This window comes from Chiloscyllium plagiosum, unplaced genomic scaffold (assembly GCF_037043375.1).
Source record: "Chiloscyllium plagiosum isolate Xiang-an unplaced genomic scaffold, Cpla_swu_hap1 HiC_scaffold_29, whole genome shotgun sequence".
NCBI lineage: Eukaryota > Metazoa > Chordata > Chondrichthyes > Orectolobiformes > Hemiscylliidae > Chiloscyllium > Chiloscyllium plagiosum.
Window position 1 is genome coordinate 8,131,204 of NW_028270167.1, and position 23,051 is coordinate 8,154,254.

General features: G+C 41.2%; 1 protein-coding gene across 2 annotated transcripts in view; it reads left to right on the forward strand.

Moving 5' to 3' along the window:
• Nucleotides 1-701: 701 nt before the first annotated feature.
• The window catches only part of ttc12 (tetratricopeptide repeat domain 12), a 41,587-nt gene continuing 19,237 nt past the window's right edge, over nucleotides 702-23,051 (forward strand). For both annotated transcript variants that reach the window (XM_043676551.2, XM_043676552.2), the window contains exons 1-12: nucleotides 702-759; nucleotides 3,252-3,451; nucleotides 5,162-5,189; nucleotides 6,185-6,262; nucleotides 7,827-7,948; nucleotides 9,092-9,151; nucleotides 11,242-11,313; nucleotides 13,024-13,084; nucleotides 14,184-14,372; nucleotides 19,663-19,732; nucleotides 20,527-20,615; nucleotides 21,406-21,571. In XM_043676551.2, coding sequence (XP_043532486.1) covers nucleotides 702-759; nucleotides 3,252-3,451; nucleotides 5,162-5,189; nucleotides 6,185-6,262; nucleotides 7,827-7,948; nucleotides 9,092-9,151; nucleotides 11,242-11,313; nucleotides 13,024-13,084; nucleotides 14,184-14,372; nucleotides 19,663-19,732; nucleotides 20,527-20,615; nucleotides 21,406-21,571 — 1,193 coding nt within the window. The remainder of the gene's footprint in view (nucleotides 760-3,251; nucleotides 3,452-5,161; nucleotides 5,190-6,184; nucleotides 6,263-7,826; nucleotides 7,949-9,091; nucleotides 9,152-11,241; nucleotides 11,314-13,023; nucleotides 13,085-14,183; nucleotides 14,373-19,662; nucleotides 19,733-20,526; nucleotides 20,616-21,405; nucleotides 21,572-23,051) is intronic.

Below are 23,051 nucleotides of genomic sequence, written 5' to 3' on the forward strand. Positions count from 1 at the left end.
TCACCTTATCTGCACATCTTTGGACCGTGGAGGAAACCAGAGCACCCGCAAAAGCCACAGAGACACCAATAGAACATGTAAACTCTACATGGACAATCAGCCAAGGCTGGAATCAAAACCCAGGTCCCTGGTGCTATGAGGCAGCAGTACGAACCACCATGCCACGCTTAATATGATGATAAAAGTGATGGTATCTTAGTAATAGGTGGAAAAAGATAAAAATCACACAACACCAGCTTATAGGCCAACAGATTTATTTGGAAGCACTAGTTTTTTGAGTGATACTCCTTCATCGGGTGGTTGTGCTGATGAACCACCTGATGAAGGAACAATGCTCCGAAAACTAGTGCTTCCAAATAAATCTGTTGACCTATAACCTGGGTGTTGTGTGATTTTTAACTTTGTATACCCCAGTCCAACACCGGCATCTCCAAATCATAGTGGGTGGAAGTGAGACAAGAGGGGAATGTTCTAGAAGAGGTGTCAATGGCAGAATTCTCAGTTCCCCATTGCTAGGGACAGGGCTCTGGAGGATGCTCCTGGCTCTGGTCCTCCTGGAGGGGGCGGGGCTGGTAACCACAGGCAACCGCGTCCCAACCCCATGGCAACGGCCCGGACCAATGAACGCTCGGCTTGTTAGGAGGCGGCGCAGCAAGGCCGCAGCTGATTGGCCTCGCCCCTGGAGGCGGGCGAGCGGAGAGATGGCGGACAAGGAGAACTCGGAGTTGGAGCGGTTCCTGAGAGAAGTGGATGAGATCAGTAAGAGAGGGCGAGAGAGAGGGAACAGTAAGAGAGGGAGAGGGAGGGAGAGAGATCAGTAAGGGAGGGAGAGATAGATCGGAGAGAGGGAGGGAGAAATCAGTGAGAGAGAGGGAGGAGAGGTCAGTGAGAGAGGGGGAGGGGAGAGAGAGGGGAGATAGATCAGAGAGAAGGAGGGAGTGATCAGTGAGAGAGGGGAGGGGGAGAGAGAGAACAGGTCAGTAAGAGAGGGGGAGAGGGAGGGAAGTGGGAGATCAGGAAGAGAGAGGGAGGGGAGATAGATCAGAGAGAAGGAGGGAGTGATCAGTGAGAGAGGGGAGGGGAGGGGAGAGAGGGGAGGGGAGAGAGAGAGGAGAGGTCAGTAAGAGAGGGGGAGAGGGAGGGAAGTGGGAGATCAGGGAGAGAGAGGGAGGGGGGAGGGGAGAGAGGGGAGATAGATCAGAGAGAAGGAGGGAGTGATCAGTGAGAGAGGGGAGGGGAGAGAGAGAGGAGAGGTCAGTAAGAGAGGGGGAGAGGGAGGGAAGTGGGAGATCAGGAAGAGAGAGGGAGGGGAGATAGATCAGAGAGAAGGAGGGAGTGATCAGTGAGAGAGGGGAGGGGAGGGGAGAGAGGGGAGGGGAGAGAGAGAGGAGAGGTCAGTAAGAGAGGGGGAGAGGGAGGGGGAGATCAGTAAGAGAGAGGGAAGGAGAGAGAGATCAGAGAGATGGAGGGAAAGAGTGAAGGAAAGACAGCGAGGGAGACTGAGAGATCAGAGAGAGGGAGGGAGAGAAAGAGAGGTGGAGAAGAAGAGAGGGAGGGAGAGACAGAGGGGGGAGGAGAGAGGGGGAGGGGAGGGAGGGATCAGTAAGAGACAGGGAGAGGGAGGGAGAGATTGGGGAGAAGAGAGAGGGAGGGGTGGGGGGAGGGAGGGAAGGAGGGGGACACAAGACGGGGAGGAGAGAAGGAGAGTGAGGAGGGGAGAGTGAGGATGGGAAGGAGGGGTAGAGAGAGAGCAGCAAGGAAAGAGGGGGAGAGTGAGAGAGAGGGAAAGGGGAGAGGAAGGGAAGAAGAGATCAGTAAGAATGGGAGAGAAGGTAAGAGAAATGGAGAGGTCAGTAAGGGGGGACAGGGAGTGAGACGGGAGAGAGAGATTAGTGAGATGGAGAGGAGAGAGAGTGAGAGGATGAGAGAGAGAGATCAGTGACAGATGGAGAAAGAGGGAGTGAGAGTTGGAGAGGATTCACAAGAGAGTGAAAGATGTAATGAGAGTGGAGGGAAGATCAGGGAGATGATTAGTGAGGGCTGGGATCATTGTGAGAGAGATCAGTAAGAGAGAGAGGTCAGTGAGGGAGAGGAGGAGAATAAAGGGAGGGAGTGGGATCAGTGAGGGATATGAGCGTGAGAGGAGTTCAGTAAGGGAGATTAGTAAGAGAGGAAGAGAGAGTGAAAGATCAGTGAATGAGATATCAGTAAGAGGTGGAGAGAGAGAGAGAGAAATCAATGAGGGAGAGATCTGTGAATGAGAGAGAGAGAGAATGAGGGAGACCCATAAGAAGGGGAAAAGAGGGAGACAGTGTGGTTTCAGTGAGAGAGACATCAGTGAGAAAAGCTAAAGTGAGTGAGGGACAGAGGGGATGGGAGAAGGGTTTTGGTGAGAAAGATGAGGAGTAAAGATTAGTGAGGGAGAAATCAGTAAGAAGGAGAGTAAGTGAGAGAGTTAAGGAGAGATCAGTAAGGGGAGAGAGAGTGAGGAGACATCAGTGAATGAGAAAATGATTGAGGGAACGAGTGAGAGAAATCAGTAAAAGATCAGTGAATGAGGTGGATCCGTGATGGAGAGATCAGTGATCAAGGGAGAGAAAGAGAGATCATTAAGTGAGGGGGAGAGATTGTGTGACAGACAGGGAGATTGGTGCTGAGGGATCAGTGAGATATTAGTAAGTGTGGGGGAACAAGTGAGAGAGAGATTAGTAATTAAGGGGGAAAGAGTGTAAGTGAAGGAGAGAGAGTGTGAGGGAGAGAGAATAAGTGAGGGGACATCAGTGAGGGGGAGGTATGTAAGTGAGAGTGAGGGGGAGAGAGAGTAAGGGGGAGTGAGTGAGCACTGCATCAGTCAGAGGGAGGTCAATAAGTGACAGGGAGAGAGAGTAAGTGACAGAAAGCGAGTAAGTGAGTGGAATGGAGATAGTGAAGAAGGGAACATCAATGAGGTAGACATGATTAAGTGAAATAGGGGAGAGAGTCAGTGAGAAGAAGGTCAGTAAATGAAGGGGAGAGAAAGTGAGTGACAGGGAGAGAGTGAGAACATAATGGAACTGGAAGAAATGGACATTTGGCCTTTTGCTCTTCCCACCACCTGTTTCACTCACACAGTCTGTATTCACTTCAGATCTTTTAGAATGCAGATGTTTTATACTATTCAGCAAGGATGAGGCCCCTTGGCCAATCAAATCTGTACTGCCAAAAATATACTACTATTTACACAAGCTTTCTCTTTGAATCTCCCTGATTAGCAAATTTGGTTGAAGAATTTAAGTCTGATGACCCTGCAATACGAGAAAAAGCTTTCCAGAAAGCAGATGAAAAGTTGGAAAGAGGATCCAGTGGAGCCGATATAGTTGAAGGATGCAAGACAAAACTGAACTGCACATTAATCAATCCAAACCCTTCATGTAGTGGACCACCCCAGCCTCCTAATCTCCCTGGTCAATATGTGAGTCTTTGATCAGATTGATTGTTAGAAGTGCCACTAAATCCTTACTTTTCATTCTGGCAGTTTGGAACAAGCATTAAAAGAGTAAAATGCTGTGAAAAAGGTTAGTGACATATGAGACTGGTTCCCTAATTAGCAGTTCTCACTGCAACCAACTGGATTTTGGAAGACTAGCATGTCTGTGGAGGAAACACAGGAATGATGTTTTTGGTGTGTGTTCCTTTATTAGAAAATGCTCTAATTTATTGAAATTTATAAAATAATGAGGAGTATAGTTAGAGTTAATGGTAGTTCTCTTTTTCCTCGGATGGGGGATTTCAAGTCCATGTGAGAGGAAAGAATTTTAAAGAAGACATGAGAAACAAATTTTTTACATTGCGGGTAGTTCACATGTGGAATGAACTTCCTGAGGAAGGAGTGGATGAGAGTTCAGTTACAACATTTAAAAGACATTTGGATAAGTACGTGAATAGGAAAGTTTGGAGGGATATACGGCAGGAGCAGGCAGGTGAGGCAAGTTTAATTTGGGACTGGTTAGGTCTGTTGCCATGCTGTATGACTCTATAATTTTGCTTTTCCATTTATGATTAGATTACCTACAGTGTGGAAACAGGCCCTTCGGCCCAACTAGTCCACACTCACCCTCCGAAGAATAACCCACCCAGACCCATTTACCTCTGACTAATGCACCTAACACTGTGGGCAATTTAGCATAGCCAATTCACCTGACCTGCACATCTTTGGACTATGGGAGGAAACCGGAGGAATCCCACACAGACACGGGGAGGATGTGCAAACTCCACACAGACAGTCACCAAGGCTGGAATCGAACCTGGGACTGTGAGGCAGCAGTGCTAACCACTGAGCCACCGTGTTGCCCAGTGGCAATGATGACTGACCTGTTCTTTATTGTAATAAACCAACTCAGAATAAGGGTCAAGGATTATGCATGGCCTGAATCAAATAAGGGTGAAAATGAAGCAATAATGATTATTAAACCTTTGGTATAAAGCCCTGTGCGGGGATGGATGGTGTGCCTCAGCACTTTGAAAGCAGTGTGTGTTGCAAGGGTGAACAATTTTGATTTTGAGTACAGTGGAGTCACAGTGAAGCAGAGAAATTTGACAGAGGTTGTAATGGAGAAAGGATTGGAAACTCTTTGAGAGTAACAATTTTCATTTTAATAGAACTGGGTATAGTATTTTTATGCATGGTAAGATGTAAAATTGTTTGAGATTTTAGTTTGTGTCAGGAAAAAAAACTGACCAGGGTTAAATAACAAAAAACAGTGATGTACTTCCATTAAATTGAGCTGTGTTCAGTATGTTTCCAGTGTTCAGGATGTTTCTAGTGTTCACATATTTAGAAGTAGGGTACTTCACGTAAACCACTTGTAATGTTGGGATTTTGCAATTTGATAGCAATTGTATTTAACCTGGATTCATTTTGGCTCATTGGACATTTATTAGAGTTCAGAGGGTGATTAGAAATCTTTTATTCCAAAAATATGTTTATTGATAAAGTTTGTAAAATATGAAGTACAAATGCTTGATTTGAATATTACAGAATTTACAAAAATTAGAAATCTCTGTCATGAATGAATCCCTTTATTATATTAGAGAGCTGCAATCATTTCCTGCAAGTGGGTTCTTTCTGAGATTCCAGCATGCCCATCTAATTGCTGATTTTTTGAAAATCTATTTCTTGCAGAGAATGGACAGCAATGTGATGAACCAAGGTAATGTACTTTGTCAGGAATTATTGATTTTTATTGTTGATTTTTGTGTTGTTTTGAGGCAGTAATACATTAAAGTACACAATTGACAAGTGATTTTACAGAATCATGGAATTGTTACAGTGTAGAAGGAAACCATTTGACCCATTATATCTGTACTTGTGCACTGAATGACTCCTCACTTTCTCTGCCTTTTCCCCATAACCCTGTGCATTCGTCTTTTTCAAATAACAATCTAATTCCATTTGGAAAGCCTTAAATGACTCTGCTTTCATACACTCTCTGACAGTGCATTCCAGACTTTGATTACTCGCTGTAGCAAAAATCTCATTATGCCATTTCACCTTTTGCCAATTATCTTAAATTTGTGTCCACCTGTTTTGATACTATCTTGAGTGAGAACAGTTTCTCTCTACTAACTATGTCCGGACACCTCATGGTTTTAAATGACTATCAAATGCGTCTGAACCTTCTCGTCTCCAAGGCAAAGAATCCCAATTTTTTGATCCATCTTTGTAACTGAAGTTTCCCAATCCTTGAGCCATTCTTGTGAAACATTTCTGTCTCCAATTGATTTGTTCCAGCATTTGGTGTTGCAGACTTCTCTCTAAGAATTGACTTTGAATCTTAGATGTTGATCGGTTTCTCCACAACTGGACTGAAGGTTGGGAAACCTCAATCAGATACTGATCATAAAACAGCTGAAAATACAACTAACACAGCACAAAGTTGTCAAGTGTACTTCGCTGTTGGGTAGTTGGTGCAGAAGCGGTGTTTTCTGAAGCAGGTGAGGAGGCACATGAGCTATGCTAGACCTGGATGCTTGATGTTGATAATGGTGCTTAAGTTGAAAAGAATTCCATCCCCTAGCATTGACATCCATACTTAACACAAAGACTCACCCAAAAGGAACATAACTTACAAATGTCATAATAGGCTGGGGCCTGGGATGCTGTATAGGTCTGCTGAGTATTCAATTGTGGCACTTCTTGTTATAGATGATTTCTTAACAGTTCTTGCAAGAGATGCAGAGACAAGAGGGAAGAGAAGAAAAAAGAATCAAAAGCTCGCCAATGGTAAGCAAGTTTGAGTGTTGTAAAAATTATGACAGGAGCAGGTGTAGGTCATTAGATAGTGAGCATCTTTTCCATCAAATCACTTTGTCGCTTTATCATATCTCCCCCATATATTACATTAATAATATTTTTGTTCAAATGCAGCTTCTTGCTGTACTTAGAGTCATAGAGATGTACAACTTAGAAACAGATCCTTCCGTTCCAACTCGTCCATGCCTACCAGATATCCTAACATAATCTCGTCTCATTTGCCAGTGTTTGGCCCATATCCCTCTAAATCCTTTCTATTCATAGACTCTTCCAGCTGCCTTTTTAATGCTGTAATTGTACCACCGCTTCCTCTGGCACCTCATTCCATACACGCACCACCTTCTGCGTGGAAAAGTTGCCTTTTAGGTCTCTTTTATATCTTTCCCCTCTCACCTTAAACCTATGCCCTCTAGTTCTGGACTCCCCCACCCCAGGGGGAAGACCTTGCCTATTTATCCTATCCATGGCTCTCATGATTTTATAAACCTCTACAAGGTCACCCCTTAGCCTCCGATGCTCCAGGGAAAACAACCCCAGCCTATTAGCCTCTCCCTATAGCTCAAATTCTCCAACCCTGGCAACATCCTTGTAAATCTTTTCTGAACCCATTCAAGTTTCACAACATTCTTCCGATAGGAAGGACACCAGAATTGCACGCAATATTCCAAAAGTGGCCAGACCAATGTCCTGTACAGCTGCAACATGACCTCCCAACTCCTATACTCAATGCTCTGACCAATAAAGGAAAGCATACCAAACGCCTTCTTCACTATCCTATCTACCTGCGACTCCACTTTCAAAGAACTATGAACCAGCACTCCATGGTCTCTTTGTTCAGCAACCCTGCCCCAGAATTTAGTACTTGGGATGGTACAGAAACAAAACAGGTTAAAACAAGTTCCATTAAATAGTAAGTTAAAACAAAGAACTGTGGAAGCTGGAGATTTGTTGTTCCATTAAGTATTAAACAAAAAAATCCAAGCAACTGCAGATGCTGACAATTAGAAACAAAAGCAAAAATTGCTGGAAAAAGTCAGCAGCTCTGGCAGCATCTGTGGAGAGAAAGCCGAGGTCAGTCCTGAAGAAGTGTCACTGGACCCGAAACATAAACTCTGCTTTCTGTCCACAGATGCTGCCAGACATGCTATGTTCTCTGAGCAATTTCTGTTTTTGTTCCACTCAATAGTGTTTACAGACCATTAATTAAATGCACTTTATTTGCTGTTAATTTCCCTTCTGAAATTTTTCACAGCAATTTTATTGTTGGATCCAATTTTGTCTCATTCCCTGTACACCATAACTTGTACTTAGTTAGCTCAAAGTATAGTGAAATATCTTAATATGTCTTGAAAACTGAGGATGGATAAACATTAACTAGGCTGGTGAAGACAGGGGTAAAAATAAAATGTGTTAAGTAGGGTTTTAAAGGTAAGGAGAAGCTTCCCTTATTAACTCTTAAAAATATTTCTCATTTGACCTAATATTCATTTTCACTCTATTTTTCTGCTTTGAATATCAATATTTTCTTCTGCAGCATTGAAAGAGAAGGGTAATGCAGCATTCAAAAAAGGGGACTATGCAACTGCTGTGCAGTACTATACAGATGGCCTGGAAAAGCTGCGAGATTTTCAGGTCCTATACACTAATCGAGCACAGGTATGTGTGACTATTGCTGTCGCTAGGATTTTGGAATTTTTACTTCATGAAAATGGCTTATCGATTGATGCTGGAGAAAGGTGAGTGTTTTTGTTTCTAATTTTTTTTATGAGACATTTATTTTCTCCTTCGGGCCAGAAACCACTTAGGCTTACAAAAGATACATGGACTTGTCGCTATTGCTACAAGTTGATTGCCAGAGAAATAAGGTTTATACAGTGCCACATTGCAAAAATATTTCAAAGCAAAATTGCTTTTGATGTTGAGTCAGCAGACCCAGCAGCCATTTTGCAAATCACCTCCTAAAACGTGAGTGAATTGACGGTACAGTTAATTTGTGTTTGGATGGTTTTATTTTGGGGAAGGTCGCTGCTCAGGACATAAGATAACTCTTTGCTGTTCTTTAAATAGTTCCATAGGCTCTTTAATGTTTATTTATTTCTCCAATACAGATAAATGTCATCTTAATTTAGAACTCTTATCTGAAGGATGACACACTCAACTGTGCAGTACACACTGTACTTTACTCAGCTTCCAATTACAGCCAGGACCTGTTTAAGTTTTACACAAGATGTGAAAAATAGAAAATTTAAAATGGCCAAGAGAACATGCACAAATAAAGTAACTCAGTTTAGGCAAATTCCTTCAAACATGTCAACAAAAATTAGTTCAGTTATGTCAAAGTGTAGATTACAATCCCATTTTAAAAAGAAAGATAAGCCAGATAGATTAATACTCTGAACATAGTTTTCATTAGAGTACTATTATGAAAATGTGAAGAAACATAATAAGACTCTCTACTGCCAATAGCAATATGTCTTGAGTTTTCTTTTAAATCAATCTGGAAGGTAAGAGTAATTGTAAAGAGGAAATAGTGCCCACCGAGACTTCTCTGTTCACCATGTTCTTGCATCCTTTTTTTAGAAATGGTGTTAATTCTCTTTTGAATTCATTTAAACTGTCCACTTCAATGGTCTTTCCTGATAACTTATTCAGTACTTCTACACTTTTGGTTGATCGGGTGCTGACAGACATTTTCATACCTAATTTTATTAATATTGATGAGTTCATTAAGATTTAAACTGGTTGTCATATTTAGTTCCATTTCCCTTGCAATTACCAAATGTCTGTTGCTATTTTCAGGCATATATCAAACTGGGGAAATATGAAGAGGCAATCAGTGATTGTGAGTGGGCCCTGAAGGTGAGTGTGTGTGTGTTTCAGATTTTCCTTTTTCTAAGCTGCAAGAGCCTGAGGGTGAAAAATTGCACTACCTTCTATAACCTTACTAGTTTAAGATTTGCTTCTTAATCATTTCTGTGAAGTGCCTTGGAATCTCATAGAATCCCTACAGTGTGGAACCAGGCCATCTGGCCCAACAAGTCCACACTGACCTTCCGAAGAGTAACCCACTCAGTCCCATTCCCATAACCTATTACTTCACATTTGTCTTTCACTAATGCACCTAACCTATACACCCCTGAACACTGTGGGTAATTTAGCATGGCCAATTCACCTAATATACACATCTTTGGATTGTGGGATGAAACAGGAGCACGTGGAGGAAACCCACGCAGACATGGGAAGAATGTGCAAATTCCATACAAATTGAGGCTGGAATCGTATCCGGGCCACTATTGCTGAGAGACAACAGTGCTAGCCACCGGGTCGCCTCAACGTTTTGCTTGAATGTTTTGCTGTTTAAAGGCACTATACAAAGGCACATTTTTGTTGCGTCTGTGAAATGACACATGCTTTGGATTGGTCAATATTAATCAAAGATTTTCAGGCTGAATAAACAACTTACAGTGAAAGAGGAGTATATGATGCAAAAATGTGGACAAATACCAATAAAACAATGAAAATAAAAGTTACACATATCTTGTGAAAAAAGTTCATAATAAATTAATTATAACAGTGGCCTTTGGATCCAGAGGGTGAGTTCATAAATGTCAAATTTTGACTTCTTCTATAATTTCATATTGCCTTTGGTACCATTTGATTTGAATATTTGAATTGAAAAGTGATTAAGGTGATCCCCCCAATTTAACAAAATGAATTGTTGCTACCCTTGTCAATTTCCAGAGTACAGCTCTTAACTGCCTCCCTTCTTCAGGAGTAACAGTCTTACATTTCACCAAAACATGATTTTGGTAGAATACTTGTTCTAAAGTGCATTCGCTCAGACGTAACTAACTTTTACAGTCAAGTTTCACACTGAGTGTCACAAAACTACAGTGAGACAAATAACTTATAATCCGTGGTTTAGGCAGAAATAATTTAGGGAGACTTAGATCAGATCATGAGGAGAAGTCCACGTTCTTCTTTCAGAATTTGCCACAGGATCTTTAATGCCCAGTTGTAGCATTTGAACAGGTAAAGGGTCCTCAGTACAATGTTTCAGCCAGAAGATGGCACTAATGACATTGCAGCACTCTGTCAGCACTGCAGTGAAGTCAGAGAGTTGCACAGCACGAAAACAGAACCTTCGATCCAACCAGTCCATGTTGACTGTAATCCCAAACTGAACTAGTCCCACCCATCTGCGCTTGGCATTTCTTATTCATGTACTTATGTAAGTGTCTTTTAAACGTTGTAACTGTACCCGCATTCACCATTTCTTCTGGAAGTTAATTCTGCACACGAACCGTCTTGTGTAAAAAAGTTGCACCAATGTCTTTCTCCCTTCACCTTTAAAATATGCCCTCTGGTCTTGAGATCCCCCACCTTAGGGGAAAGACATCTTCCATTCACCTTATCTGTACTTATAAACCTCTATAAGGTCACCTCTCAACTTCAGAACCACCTTCTTACCTTTCCTAACTGTTATCCATCTAACTGGCTGATCCTGCTGTGTAGTACTCCTATAAGTCTACTAGCCATCTAACTCTTTATCATTTGTCTGCTCTCAGTGTTATTAAAATCTAAAATGAAGCAGTGTCAGTGTCAGAATGAATTCTGTGCAAGTCCTAAGGAAGCAGTAATGTGTTGCTGGAAAAGCGCAGCAGGTCAGGCAGCATCCAAGGAGCAGGAGAATCGACGTTTCAGGCATGAGCCCTTCTTCAGGCTCATGCCTGAAACGTCGATTCTCCTGATCCTTGGATGCTGCCTGACCTGCTGCGCTTTTCCAGCAACACATTATTGGCTCTGATCTACAGCATCTGCAGTCCTCACTTTCTCCTCAAGTCCTAAGGAAACCTTACAACTGCAGTGTTGTGCAGTCAAACTGATGTTGATAGCTTTTAGTACACTTTGAATCATTTAATATGCTTCTCTTTATTTTGTGACTGCAGTGCAATGAAAACTGTATAAAGGCATACGTTCATATGGGAAAGGCTAACCTTAGCTTAAAGAAATATGAGGAGGTGAGATTGTTTCAGTCATTTACATTTATAGTTATAGCTTTTGCTTGCTATATCCAGTAATGCAGTCAGTCTGAGGTTAAGTATCTAATTGCTTCAAATTGCTAAAGTTGTTTTGAGCATTTTATTTCTGGCCAGCAAAATGGTCTTCAATGTTTGCCAAAATTAAGTTATAAACAAAGGAGCCTATGCTGTGAATAAGCTTTCCTTTTCCATTTGGAGGCTCCAGTCAATAAATGAAGGCAAGGCAAAATTCAAATAGATCAAAACCAGGTAACCTCATAATTCTGCTTGGATATAATTTTCATTTTAGGAAATTTCCTAACTGCATACTTTTTTTAGTGTTTCATATTATTGATAATTTCACCATCAAGTATGGTTATAATATATTTTCAAAATATTGCTATTTTTATGGGAAAATCATTGAAAATATAAAAATAGGAATTTTGTTTGTTTATCTGATTTACAAATTAAATCAATAATAAGAGATTACTGTAATTACTGAACAGAACTGCAGTTTTTGAAATGCTGTGAAAAGTTTCAGATCTGAATAAAACGGTCTTCATTCGTGCTATCATATGTATCTGTATCTATTTTTATAATAAGTGGCCTCACCAGTCAGAGAAAGAAAGAAAGTCGGTTGTGACCTATAGACTGAAGAGCAATTGAGCCCCTACTCATCCAGTGTTCACATAGTCCCTCATGACTTTAAGTGACATAGTTTTATCTTGGCAGTGGGATATTGCAGTATGTACTTCCTACTTCCTATAGTGTCTCTATTCTTGTAAAACAGTTCCTTACATTCATAAGTAATGTCAATCAAGGTAGGCTAACATTTATATTTTAAAAAACAAGTACTTTAATGGGTAAAGCAGCATTTTCCCTGCACTTCACTCAATCTAATCAACTGCATTCACTGCTCAACAATGTAGTCTCCTCTACATTTGGGAATCGAAGGGTAGACTGAGTGACCACTTTGCAGAACACCTATGTTCTGTCCGCAAAAATGTCTCTGAGCTTCCAGTTGCCTGCCACTTCAACATGTCTCTGTATTCTTCGGCCAACATCTCTGTCTCCGACTTGCTGAGGTACTGCAGCACTGGAAGAACAGCACCCCATTTTCTGCTTGGGACTCTGCAGCCTCTGGACTTAATATTGAGTTTAAAACTTTTAGACCTTGAGGCACCTTCTCCCATGTCCTTACCCTACCTCCACACAGCAGGCTTTATCATCTGCTACCACATACGACCCATTGTCAGCTAGTCATCGACCCCATTAGCAGCTACTCATTCCCCTAGACTGACCTTATCCCAGTCCTTTCTCTGTCCAACTGTATTTTGCTGTCTTTGGGCTCTATCATCACTTACCTTTTTATACCCCACCCTCCATCCCATGTGCTGTTACCTCCTGCCTACCATCAGTTCTGAAGAAGCATCACTGGATCTGAAATGTTAACTCTGATTTCTGTCCACAGTTGCTGCCAGACATGCTGAGCTTTTCCAGTAGTTTCTATTTTTATTTTTGTTTTTAATGGGTGAATTTTTATTTTGGGTTCAGTGTGCATAATGTTGTATTTGTTGCCTTTTTGCTGATTTTGTTTTAGTAGAATTAATTTCACTAAAATGATCTCAGCCCATTTTTCTGTGTCTTCAGAAGCTCAGTGTTACTGAAGTGGGAAATACTGCATTTAAATGAGTTTATGTTCCTCACCAGGCTCAACAATGCTATCAGAAAATTTTAGAAATTGATCCAAACCAAGAGAAGCTGGTTAAAGGTACAAGACATCTATCCTGACTTTTAAGAAGTGCTAAGCAATTTTGTAGTGTAAAATATAAAGAACGACATGTATGTTTATTTGCCTTGACTAAATTACTTTTTGTTCACCTGTTGCATGTTTTAGAAATATTGGTTAGAGAGCTTGTTTAATGGCTTTATGGGCACAAAGGCGAGCGATGAGAAAAATCAGCAGTGTTTCTACACTGGATCATTATCCATCTTTCCTGCTATGTAAATTCTTAATTCATGAACCTAGGCCTCAACCTTTTGTGTCCTGGTGGAAACTCAATTTCACTGATCCCAAAACAAGCACACTTTACAATAAGGATCACTGTATCTGAAAAACCACAACTGTCTAAGTCTTTGTTCTCTGACACAGGGAGCATTGAGCCCATTTCCTGCCATTTGAAAGAGAACCGAAATTCAACCTGTGAAATTTCTGGTCTTTCTGTGTCATCATTCAAAGATGTTGTGAAACTTGAAAGGGTTCAGAAAAGATTTACAAGCACGTTTCCAGGGTTGGAGGATTTGAGCTACAGGGAAAGGCTGAACAGGCTGGGGCTGTTTTCCCTGGAGCATCGGAGGCTGAGGAGTGACCTTATAGTGGTTTATAAAATCATGAGGGGCATGAATAGGATAAATAGACAAAGTCTTTCCCCTGGGGTCGAGGAGTCCAGAAATAGAGAGCATAGATTTAGGGTGAGAGGGGAAAGATATAAAAGAGACCTAAGGGGCAACTTTTTCACACAGAGGGTGGTACGTGTATGGAATGAGCTGCCAGAGGATGTGGTGGCGGCTGGTACAATTAAAACATTTAAGAGGCATTTGGATGGGTATATGAATAGGAAGAGTTTGGAGGCATATGGGCAGGATGCTGGCAGGTAGGACTAGATTGGATTGGGATATCTGGTCGGCATGGACGGGTTGGACCGAAGGGTCTGTTTCCATGCTGTACATCTCTTATTACTCGATGACATGAACCACTGATGAACCTGTATACATAGCCTTAGTATTTAAATTCAGAATGTGCTATGATCTGTAAAGTGTTGTATTTGACTTATCGTACTGTGACAGAAAATTTGTCTTTTAAAATTTAGAATATATGAATTTATTGGAGCTGGCTCAAAAAAAGGAACAGCAGGAGAAAGAAGTTGTGGAAGAGTTTGAACGGGGTAATGTGAATACTACAACGGCTCATGAAGTGCTGAAGAAACTATCCAGCTCCAATAAAATTCCTTATTTCTACCTTGGCGGTATGAGGTTCCTGACCGAGCTGATGAAGGAGGGTAAGTTGAAGACATGGTGGTGTCCTTAACTGTTAATTTTGGAAAATATGATTTCCAAAACTGTATGAATGGCGAAATTAGTACTACATAAAGAGGTAATGCTGGGGATATAACCTGATTTGCTGAATAGCTATGGATAATAAAGTTATGAGCCTGTGACCTATCATGAATACTAGTAGGTTTTAAGGTCTGTGAATTGAGTGGGAGACATGAAAGAAATGATAGCAAAATGAAGCAGAATCCTTACCAGCACATGCTGGCCCCCAAAAAGAAGGACAGTGTAAATGATCTGGAACTGTTGAACATCAAAGTGAGCCTGGGAGGTTGCAAAGCCCCCAATTGGAAAATGAGGGGCTGCTTCTTATGTTTTAGTTGAACTTCATCGCGTCATTATACGGGCCAAAGACAGAGAGTTCATAGCTGTAGTGTGACAAAATTATAGTAAAATGGCAAGCGACTAGAAAAGCTCAGAGTCATGCTTCCAGACTGATTGGTGGTGTTCAACAAAACAATACAGTCAATAATGTGTGAAGCTGGAAAAAGCACAGCAGGTCAAGCAACATCAGAGGACCGGAAAGTCGATATTTCAGTTGGAACCTTTCATCAGGATGAAAGTTTCCAACCTGAAGTTTCCCCTGCTGTATGACCTGTTGAGTTTTTTCCAGCTCCACACTTTATCGACTCTGACATTTCCAGCAGCTGCAGTCCTCACTATCCATAGTCAATAAAACAATAGCCCAATCTGGTTATGCTTGTTTAGAAGATATGGTGCCACGAGGAAAGAATATAGTACATAATTGATGCAGTTCATTTAACCCTCTCCATTTGTTAGTTTGTGTACACTTTCCTACATGAGTCTTTGTGTTCAGGATCTTCTTTTCTCTTCAGTAGCATGTGATTCTGAGACCAGGTAGATTGCAGTCTATCACTGGTGCTGCTGAGATGAACATATGAATTACGAATGGGGGAAAGCCATGTGGCCCCTTTGAACCTGCTTCACTATTTAACAAGATCATAGCTGATCTAACTGTGACTTCAACTTCACTCTCCCACCAGCCCCAATCTCCTTTGATTCCTTGTTAATCACAAATTTATTTGCATTTGCCTTAAAACTATTAAGTAATCCTGCCTTCACAGCTTCCTCAGGAAGAGTTCCAAAGACTCAACCTTCTGAGAGGAAGAAAAACTTCTCAATTCGATCCTAAATGAGTGATCCCTATTTTTAAACTGTGTCCCCAAGTGCTGGATTCTCCACAAAGGGAAATATCCTTACAGTTTCTATCCTATGTTGTCCCCTCAGGGTCTTATAAATTTCAATGACCTCTTATCATCTTTCTAAAAAAACCCAAGTCGATACAACCTTTCTTCATAAAATAACCATCCCTATCTCAGTTATCAGTAAAGTAAACTTGTCTGAACTGTATCTGACATATTTATATCTTTCTCAAATAAAGAGACCAAAATTGTACACAGCATTCCAAATGTGGCATCACCAATGCATTGTTCACCTCTAACAAAACACCTCTACTCTTACATTCCATTCCTTTTACAATAAAGGACAACATTCCATTTTCCTTCTAATCACAAGTTATTATTGTAGTAATCTTTTGGAATTTATATATCAGCTGACTCAACAAAAACTGTGGCTTTGATGTGAGTATGTTTCTCATCTGTATGACTAAACTCCATCGTATGCAACACACTACCTGAAAACTCAGTGGAAGCAATTTGCATCGTAACTTTCAAAAGCACATGTACTTCTGAAGAGGACTGATTTGCCTTGTCATGGGGTGAAAGTTGTACGTTGGATTAAATGGAACAGAATTGGTACCTGCATGACGTGATGAATGACCTTTCTGCTGTAAGGGTCTGTGATTTTAACAAGTGATAGGGAATCAATCTGAGAAGATTCTTCTGACTCTGAGTGGGCAGGTTTAAGTAAAAGTTAATCCCAAAACTGGAACACATGATCTTGAGACTCATGTTGGCAGGATTATGCATTTGTGCCAACCAATGTTTTTTCTAACCACTGCAGAAAAATCATCCCAATATTCAACCCTCGATCTTTTACATTGCTTACTACCCAAATGGGCACAGTTCGAGGACAGGGCGGTTGCTGGAGAGTATCAATCAAAAGAAAACATAATGAGGATGGGAGAAAATAGAGGTTTTTCAACTGAACAAAATACAAAGCCTAATTATGCAAATGTTGATCTTAAAGATTCTTGCCCAATCCCTCTGCTTTACCCTTCTTGGGCCAGTTTCATAGATGTTGGTTATCCTGTGGAACTTTACATTACTTAGCAGAAAGTTACCTCATTAGACTGGGGACACTTTAAGTGAGAACACTTTATACAGATTTTTACAGATTATTAAAAGAACTTACTTACCAGAAACAAAGTTTTCAATTGTTATTTTGTGATAGTAGGTTGTGTTTCTGACTTCTGACTTTCACCATATCTAACGTCATCCCCTCCCCTCCACATCATTGTGTTTTGATGTGTCATGTAAAATGGCATTTAGATTCATTGAGTCATACAGCATGGAAACAGACCCTTCAGTTCAACCAGTCCATGCCAACCACAATCCCAAACTAAACTAGTCCCATCTACCTGCACTTGGCCCATTTCCCTCCAAACATTTCTTATTAATGTATTTATCTGATTGTCTTTTAAACACTGTAACCACCACTTGCTCTGGAAGTTCATTCCACACACAAACCGCTCTCTGTGTAAAAAATATTGCCCTACATGTCTTTTTAAAATATTTCTCCTCGCACCTTAAAAATATGCCCCCTACCTTTTAATTAAAGACACCTGTCATACACCCTATCTATATGTTGTGGTTCTGTTCGCCGAGCTGGAAGTTTTAGTTGCAAACGTTTCGTCCCCTGGCTAGGCGACATCATCAGTGCTTGGGAGCCTCCTGTGAAGCGCTTCTTTGATGTTTCCTCCGGTGTTTATAGTGGTCTGTCCCTGCCGCTTCCGGTTGTCAGTTTCAACTGTCCGCTGTAGTGGTTGGTATATTGGGTCCAGGTCAATGTGTTTGTTGATGGAGTTTGTGGATGAATGCCATGCCTCTAGGAATTCCCTGGCTGTTCTCTGTCTGGCTTGCCCTATGATAGTAGTGTTGTCCCAGTCGAATTCATGTTGCTTGTTGTCTGCGTGTGTGGCTACTAAGGATAGCTGGTCGTGTCGTTTCATGGCTAGTTGATGTTCATGTATGTGGATTGTTAGCTGTCTTCCTCTTTGTCCTATATAGTGTTTAGTGCAGTCCTTGCATGGTATTTTGTACACTACATTCGTCTTGCTCATGTTGGGTATCGGGTCCTTCGTTCTGGTGAGTTGTTGTCTGAGCGTGGCTGTTGGTTTGTGTGCCGTTATGAGTCCTAGGGGTCGCAGTAGTCTGGCTGTCAGTTCCGAGATGCTCCGGATGTATGGTAGTGTGGCTAGTCCTTTTGGTTGTGGTATGTCCTCGTTCCGTGGTCTTTCTCTTAGGCATCTGTTGATGAAGTTGCGCGGGTATCCGTTTTTGGCGAATACCTTGTATAGGTGTTCCTCTTCTTCTTTTTGCAGTTCTGGTGTACTGCAGTGTGTTGTGGCCCTTTTGAATAGTGTCCTGATGCAGCTTCGTTTGTGTGTGTTGGGGTGGTTACTTTCATAGTTTAGGACTTGGTCTGTGTGTGTGGCTTTCCTGTATACCTTTGTAGTGAATTCTCCGTTCGGTGTGCTCTGTACCATCACGTCTAGGAATGGGAGTTGGCTATCCTTTTCTTCTTCTCTCGTGAATCGGATTCCTGTCGATGACACATCTGTAATCATTAAAAACACGGAAATAGAAAAAACACACCGGATCATCAATGCCACACTCACAGGAATCCGATTCACGAGAGAAGAAGAAAAGGATAGCCAACTCCCATTCCTAAACGTGATGGTACAGAGAACACCGAACGGAGAATTCACCACAAAGGTATACAGGAAAGCCACACACACAGACCAAGTCCTAAACTATGAAAGTAACCACACAAACGAAGCTGCATCAAGACACTATTCAAAAGGGCCACAACACACTGCAGTACACCAGAACTGCAAAAAGAAGAAGATGAACACCTATACAAGGTATTCGCCAAAAACGGATACCCGCGCAACTTCATCAACAGATGCCTAAGAGAAAGACCACGGAACGAGGACATACCACAACCAAAAGGACTAGCCACACTACCATACATCAGGAGCATCTCGGAACTGACAGCCAGACTACTGCGACCCCTAGGACTCATAACGGCACACAAACCAACAGCCACGCTCAGACAACAACTCACCAGAACGAAGGACCCGATACCCAACATGAGCAAGACGAATGTAGTGTACAAAATACCATGCAAGGACTGCACTAAACACTATATAGGACAAAGAGGAAGACAGCTAACAATCCGCATACATGAACATCAACTAGCCACGAAACGACACGACCAGCTATCCTTAGTAGCCACACACGCAGACAACAAGCAACATGAATTCGACTGGGACAACACTACTATCATAGGGCAAGCCAGACAGAGAACAGCCAGGGAATTCCTAGAGGCATGGCATTCATCCACAAACTCCATCAACAAACACATTGACCTGGACCCAATATACCAACCACAACAGTGGACAGCTGAAACTGACAACCGGAAGTGGCAGGGACAGACCACTATATACACCGGAGGAAACATCAAAGAAGCACTTCGCAGGAGGCTCCCAAGCACTGATGATGTCGCCTAGCCAGGGGACGAAACGTTTGCAACAAAAACTTCCAGCTCGGCGAACAGAACCACAACAACGAGCACCCGAGCTACAAATCTTCGCACAAACTTTGAACCCTATCTATATCTCTCATGGTTTTATGAACCTCTATAAGGTAACCCCTTAACCTTCTACACTGCAGTGAAAAAGGTCCCATCCTGTCCTTATCGCTCAAGCCCTCCATTTCTGGCAACATCCTGGTACAGTAAATCTCTTCCAAATCCTATCCTTCCTATAACAGAGTGTCCAGAACTGCACGTAGTATACCAGAAAAGGCTTCACCAACATCCCGTATAACTTCAACATAGTATGTTATATATTATCTCTTAGTTTCTGTTCCTATTAAACATGGAATAAGAACTTTTTGTTTATATAAATGGTTTTCTATTCTATTTATGATTTTCCCTGTTCTTGGAATCTGATACATTTCAATCTGTCATAAAGGACAAGGATATTTGTGTGTTCTTAACTTTGTCATGAATATGTCCTTTGTCTGCTTTTAGGCACTGAACAGACTTTATTCAGAACAAATAATGGATTCAGTATTATCAGTGACAACGAGATTCTAAGAAGGTATGGTATTATGGTTATTGTCAATACCAGAAACAGATACTGAGACCAATCAAAATTAAGAACAGCATAGAGGCATTTTGAAATGAATTTTGCTTCTACTAACCTTTATAACTTGCATTAGATCAGATACTGCAGTGCCTGAAAGACCAGCTATTTGGGGTAAGCAGAAATAAATAGTAGTGGTATGATAACAACATATGTTTTGAGATTCACCAGTGAAAGGACTTTATTTGACAGCAAGTCAAATTTTGGCAAGCACTGTGATGCAGCTTTGAGAAGGTAGCTCTGATACACTATCCCACTGAAAGTAACCTGATGCATCAGCTTTCCTGTTGCCAGCATAGAATCACGCCTTTATTGTAGCACACGTACAATTTAAATTCAAGAGCTGACACTGTGCTGTGTGTTACCAGACATTTATGTCATCATTTCTGATTTTCCTGCTCCTCGGATGCTGTCTGACCTGCTGTGCTTTTCCAGCACCACTCTAATCCTGAGACATTTATAGTAGTTTATCTCTTTACCAATCTAGGCTTTACATTGTAAATGCACGTCGAGAAACTGCAGAAGTATATGAAATTAATGAACTAATGGTAATTAATCAAATGGTAATTAATGAATAGAATTAATGCAAATTTCACTAATTTATTTATATGTAACCTTTTTCCAAGCAAATTGAATCAATTGAAATCTACTTTACTAATCATTGTTTTTCTAAGTTTTGACCATGCCAGGATTTTTATTCGTAGAATTTTTGAAAAGGCCGGACCTATGTAATTTTCTGTATTTAACAGGAGTCTTACCAGCTCAGTGAAAGAACCTTATGAAGTGGAGCTGTGTGTTGCTGTCCTTGTGCTGTGGCAGGCTGTCTGTCATGGGAATGGTAATTAGTTGTTTGGATACTTATATAGTTATTGAGTTACTTTTTGCAACAGATTTATTTTAATCTGTTCAGTCACTGCATCTCGGAGAAGAGAAGGATTGAAGAAAAAGTAAAGCTGTTGATTACAGACAGCAAGATTATGGTCTTAATGTTCAAAGACCTTAAGCTGCAGAGTTAATAACAAAAAGTGGCTCAGAACCTCAGCATATAAAATACCAACTGGTATAGTTGAAGTAACTCCATAAGGATTTGAAAATAAATCAGAAGAAAGTAAATTTAAAACTGAGAATTCTTTAGATTGCTACTTAAGACCATAAGACATAGGAGCGGAAGTAAGGCCATTCGGCCCATCGAGTCCACTCGCCATTCAATCATGGCTGATGGGCATTTCAATTCCACTTACCCGCATTCTCCCCGTAGCAATCTAAAGGCATTCTTGGGACAATCTAAAGTCATTCAACAAATATAATGTGCTGCCAAACCCCCAGAGTTGGAGAACTGAAAGGGTGGGTTTCAGTGACTGAATGATCTTCCTACCCTTTGTGTGTTCTTATATTTTGTAACAAGCTGCAATTGCATTAGCCATTTCTGCAGGAGCAGGATGGAATTACAAGTTCACTCTTCCAGTGAACAAGACATGTGAATAATCCTGGGACAGACACCTTTTACAGAAAGAGGCCACAATGTGAAATAAATGGTGTTTGTTTAACAAATTTCATTCTAAGGTCATAATATGGCTTGGAAACTTTGTTTGCACCTTTAATCTATAGTTTGTTTCTTTGGTTTACAGAGGAGAATCAACGTTTACTTATCACTTCTGGTACAAGTGAACAGTTACTAGATCTGTTGTCCTGTAAAGAGAGTGAAATCTACACTGAGTGCATAACTTTACTATCCAGCTATTTATTGTCAGAGTATGGAAAAGGTTTACTGCTGTGCAATCTGAATTTAACAAGGTAATCCTGTCTCTCAGCCATGTAAATAGATCAATAGAGATTGCTTTTTGTGGTGATGTGGAAGGACTAGTAAACTTACAGTATGTGAACACATTTTTAGGTGGTAGTTAATAAGAAGATATTGCAACAATAAAGGTTATAGATATGTAAAGTAACAACTGACACATACCTGTACCATATAGGGAAATGAAAGGTAGGCAGATTGATATTTTCAGTTGACCTGGTAATCTCAGTTTCCCAGTGCAGTTGGTTTACTACTAAGCTACTATCTTAAATCTAAACCTCATCACTTTCAAAGATTTGTACTGGAGTTTAATCAGTGGAGATCTTCCCGTGACCGCTGAAATGATTGTGAAAAATTCATTTGATCCAGCATGTATTGCAACAAATGACAAAAGTGCAGGTCATGTTTCCATGTATACAGGATACCATTGCTCATTGGTTTGTCACTAAAGACAATATCCTGTGATAGAATGTCAGCCTTGGAATAAAATTAAGTAATCAGTTTGTCAGTATAGTTTCTTGGGCCTCAAACCATTTGATGCAGAACCCATTTTCCCGGTAGTTAATTTTGCACTGGTGGTCTAGTAGAATAGAAAGATCCTTCTCTAAGAACTAGGGGGTCGCTGTTTAAAAATAAAGGATTGTCCATTTAAGAAAGAGATAAGGAGCCATTTTTTCTCTCAGGTTCGTGAATCTTTGGACCACTTCCTCAGAAGACAATGGAAGTGGAGAGTTCTGAGATATTTATAAGACACAAGTGGATAGATTCTTAATAAACAAGGGGAGTGAAAGAAAGCCAGCAGGTCCGGAAGCATCTGTGGAGAAAAAGCAGAGTTAATGTTTCAAGAGGGAGCACGGTGGCTCAGTGGTTAGCACTGCTGCCTCACAGCACCAGGGTCCCAGGTTTGATTCCAGCCTCAGGTGACTGACTGTGTGGAGTTTGCACGTTTTCCCTGTGTCTGCGTGGGTTTCCTCCGCGTGCTCCGGTTTCCTCCCACAGTCCAAAGATGTGCAGGTCAGGTGAATTGGCCATGCTAAATTGCCTATAGTATTAGCTGCAGAAAAGGGAAATGGGTCTGGGTGGGTTACTCTTCGGAGGGTCAGTGTGGACTTGTTGGGCCGAAGAGCCTGTTTCCACGCTGTAGGGAATCTTATCTAATCTAAATCTAAAGTTCAGTGACCCTTAAGATTATTGGGGGGGTAGGGCTGGAATGTGAAATAATCAGATCAGCCATGAATTTATTCAATGGCGGAGAAGCTTGATGGGCTGATTGGCCTCTGCATTGTCTTACTTCATACAGCTGCAGAAGAACCTCTTTGCTTCTATACTCAATCCCTCTTGTTATGAAGGTCAGCATGCTATTAGCTTTCTTTACTACCTGTTGTACCTTTATGCTTGCGTTCAGTGACTGGTGTACAAGAACACCCAGATCTTTTTGTAATACCCCTTTACCTAACTTGACTCCATTTAGGTAGT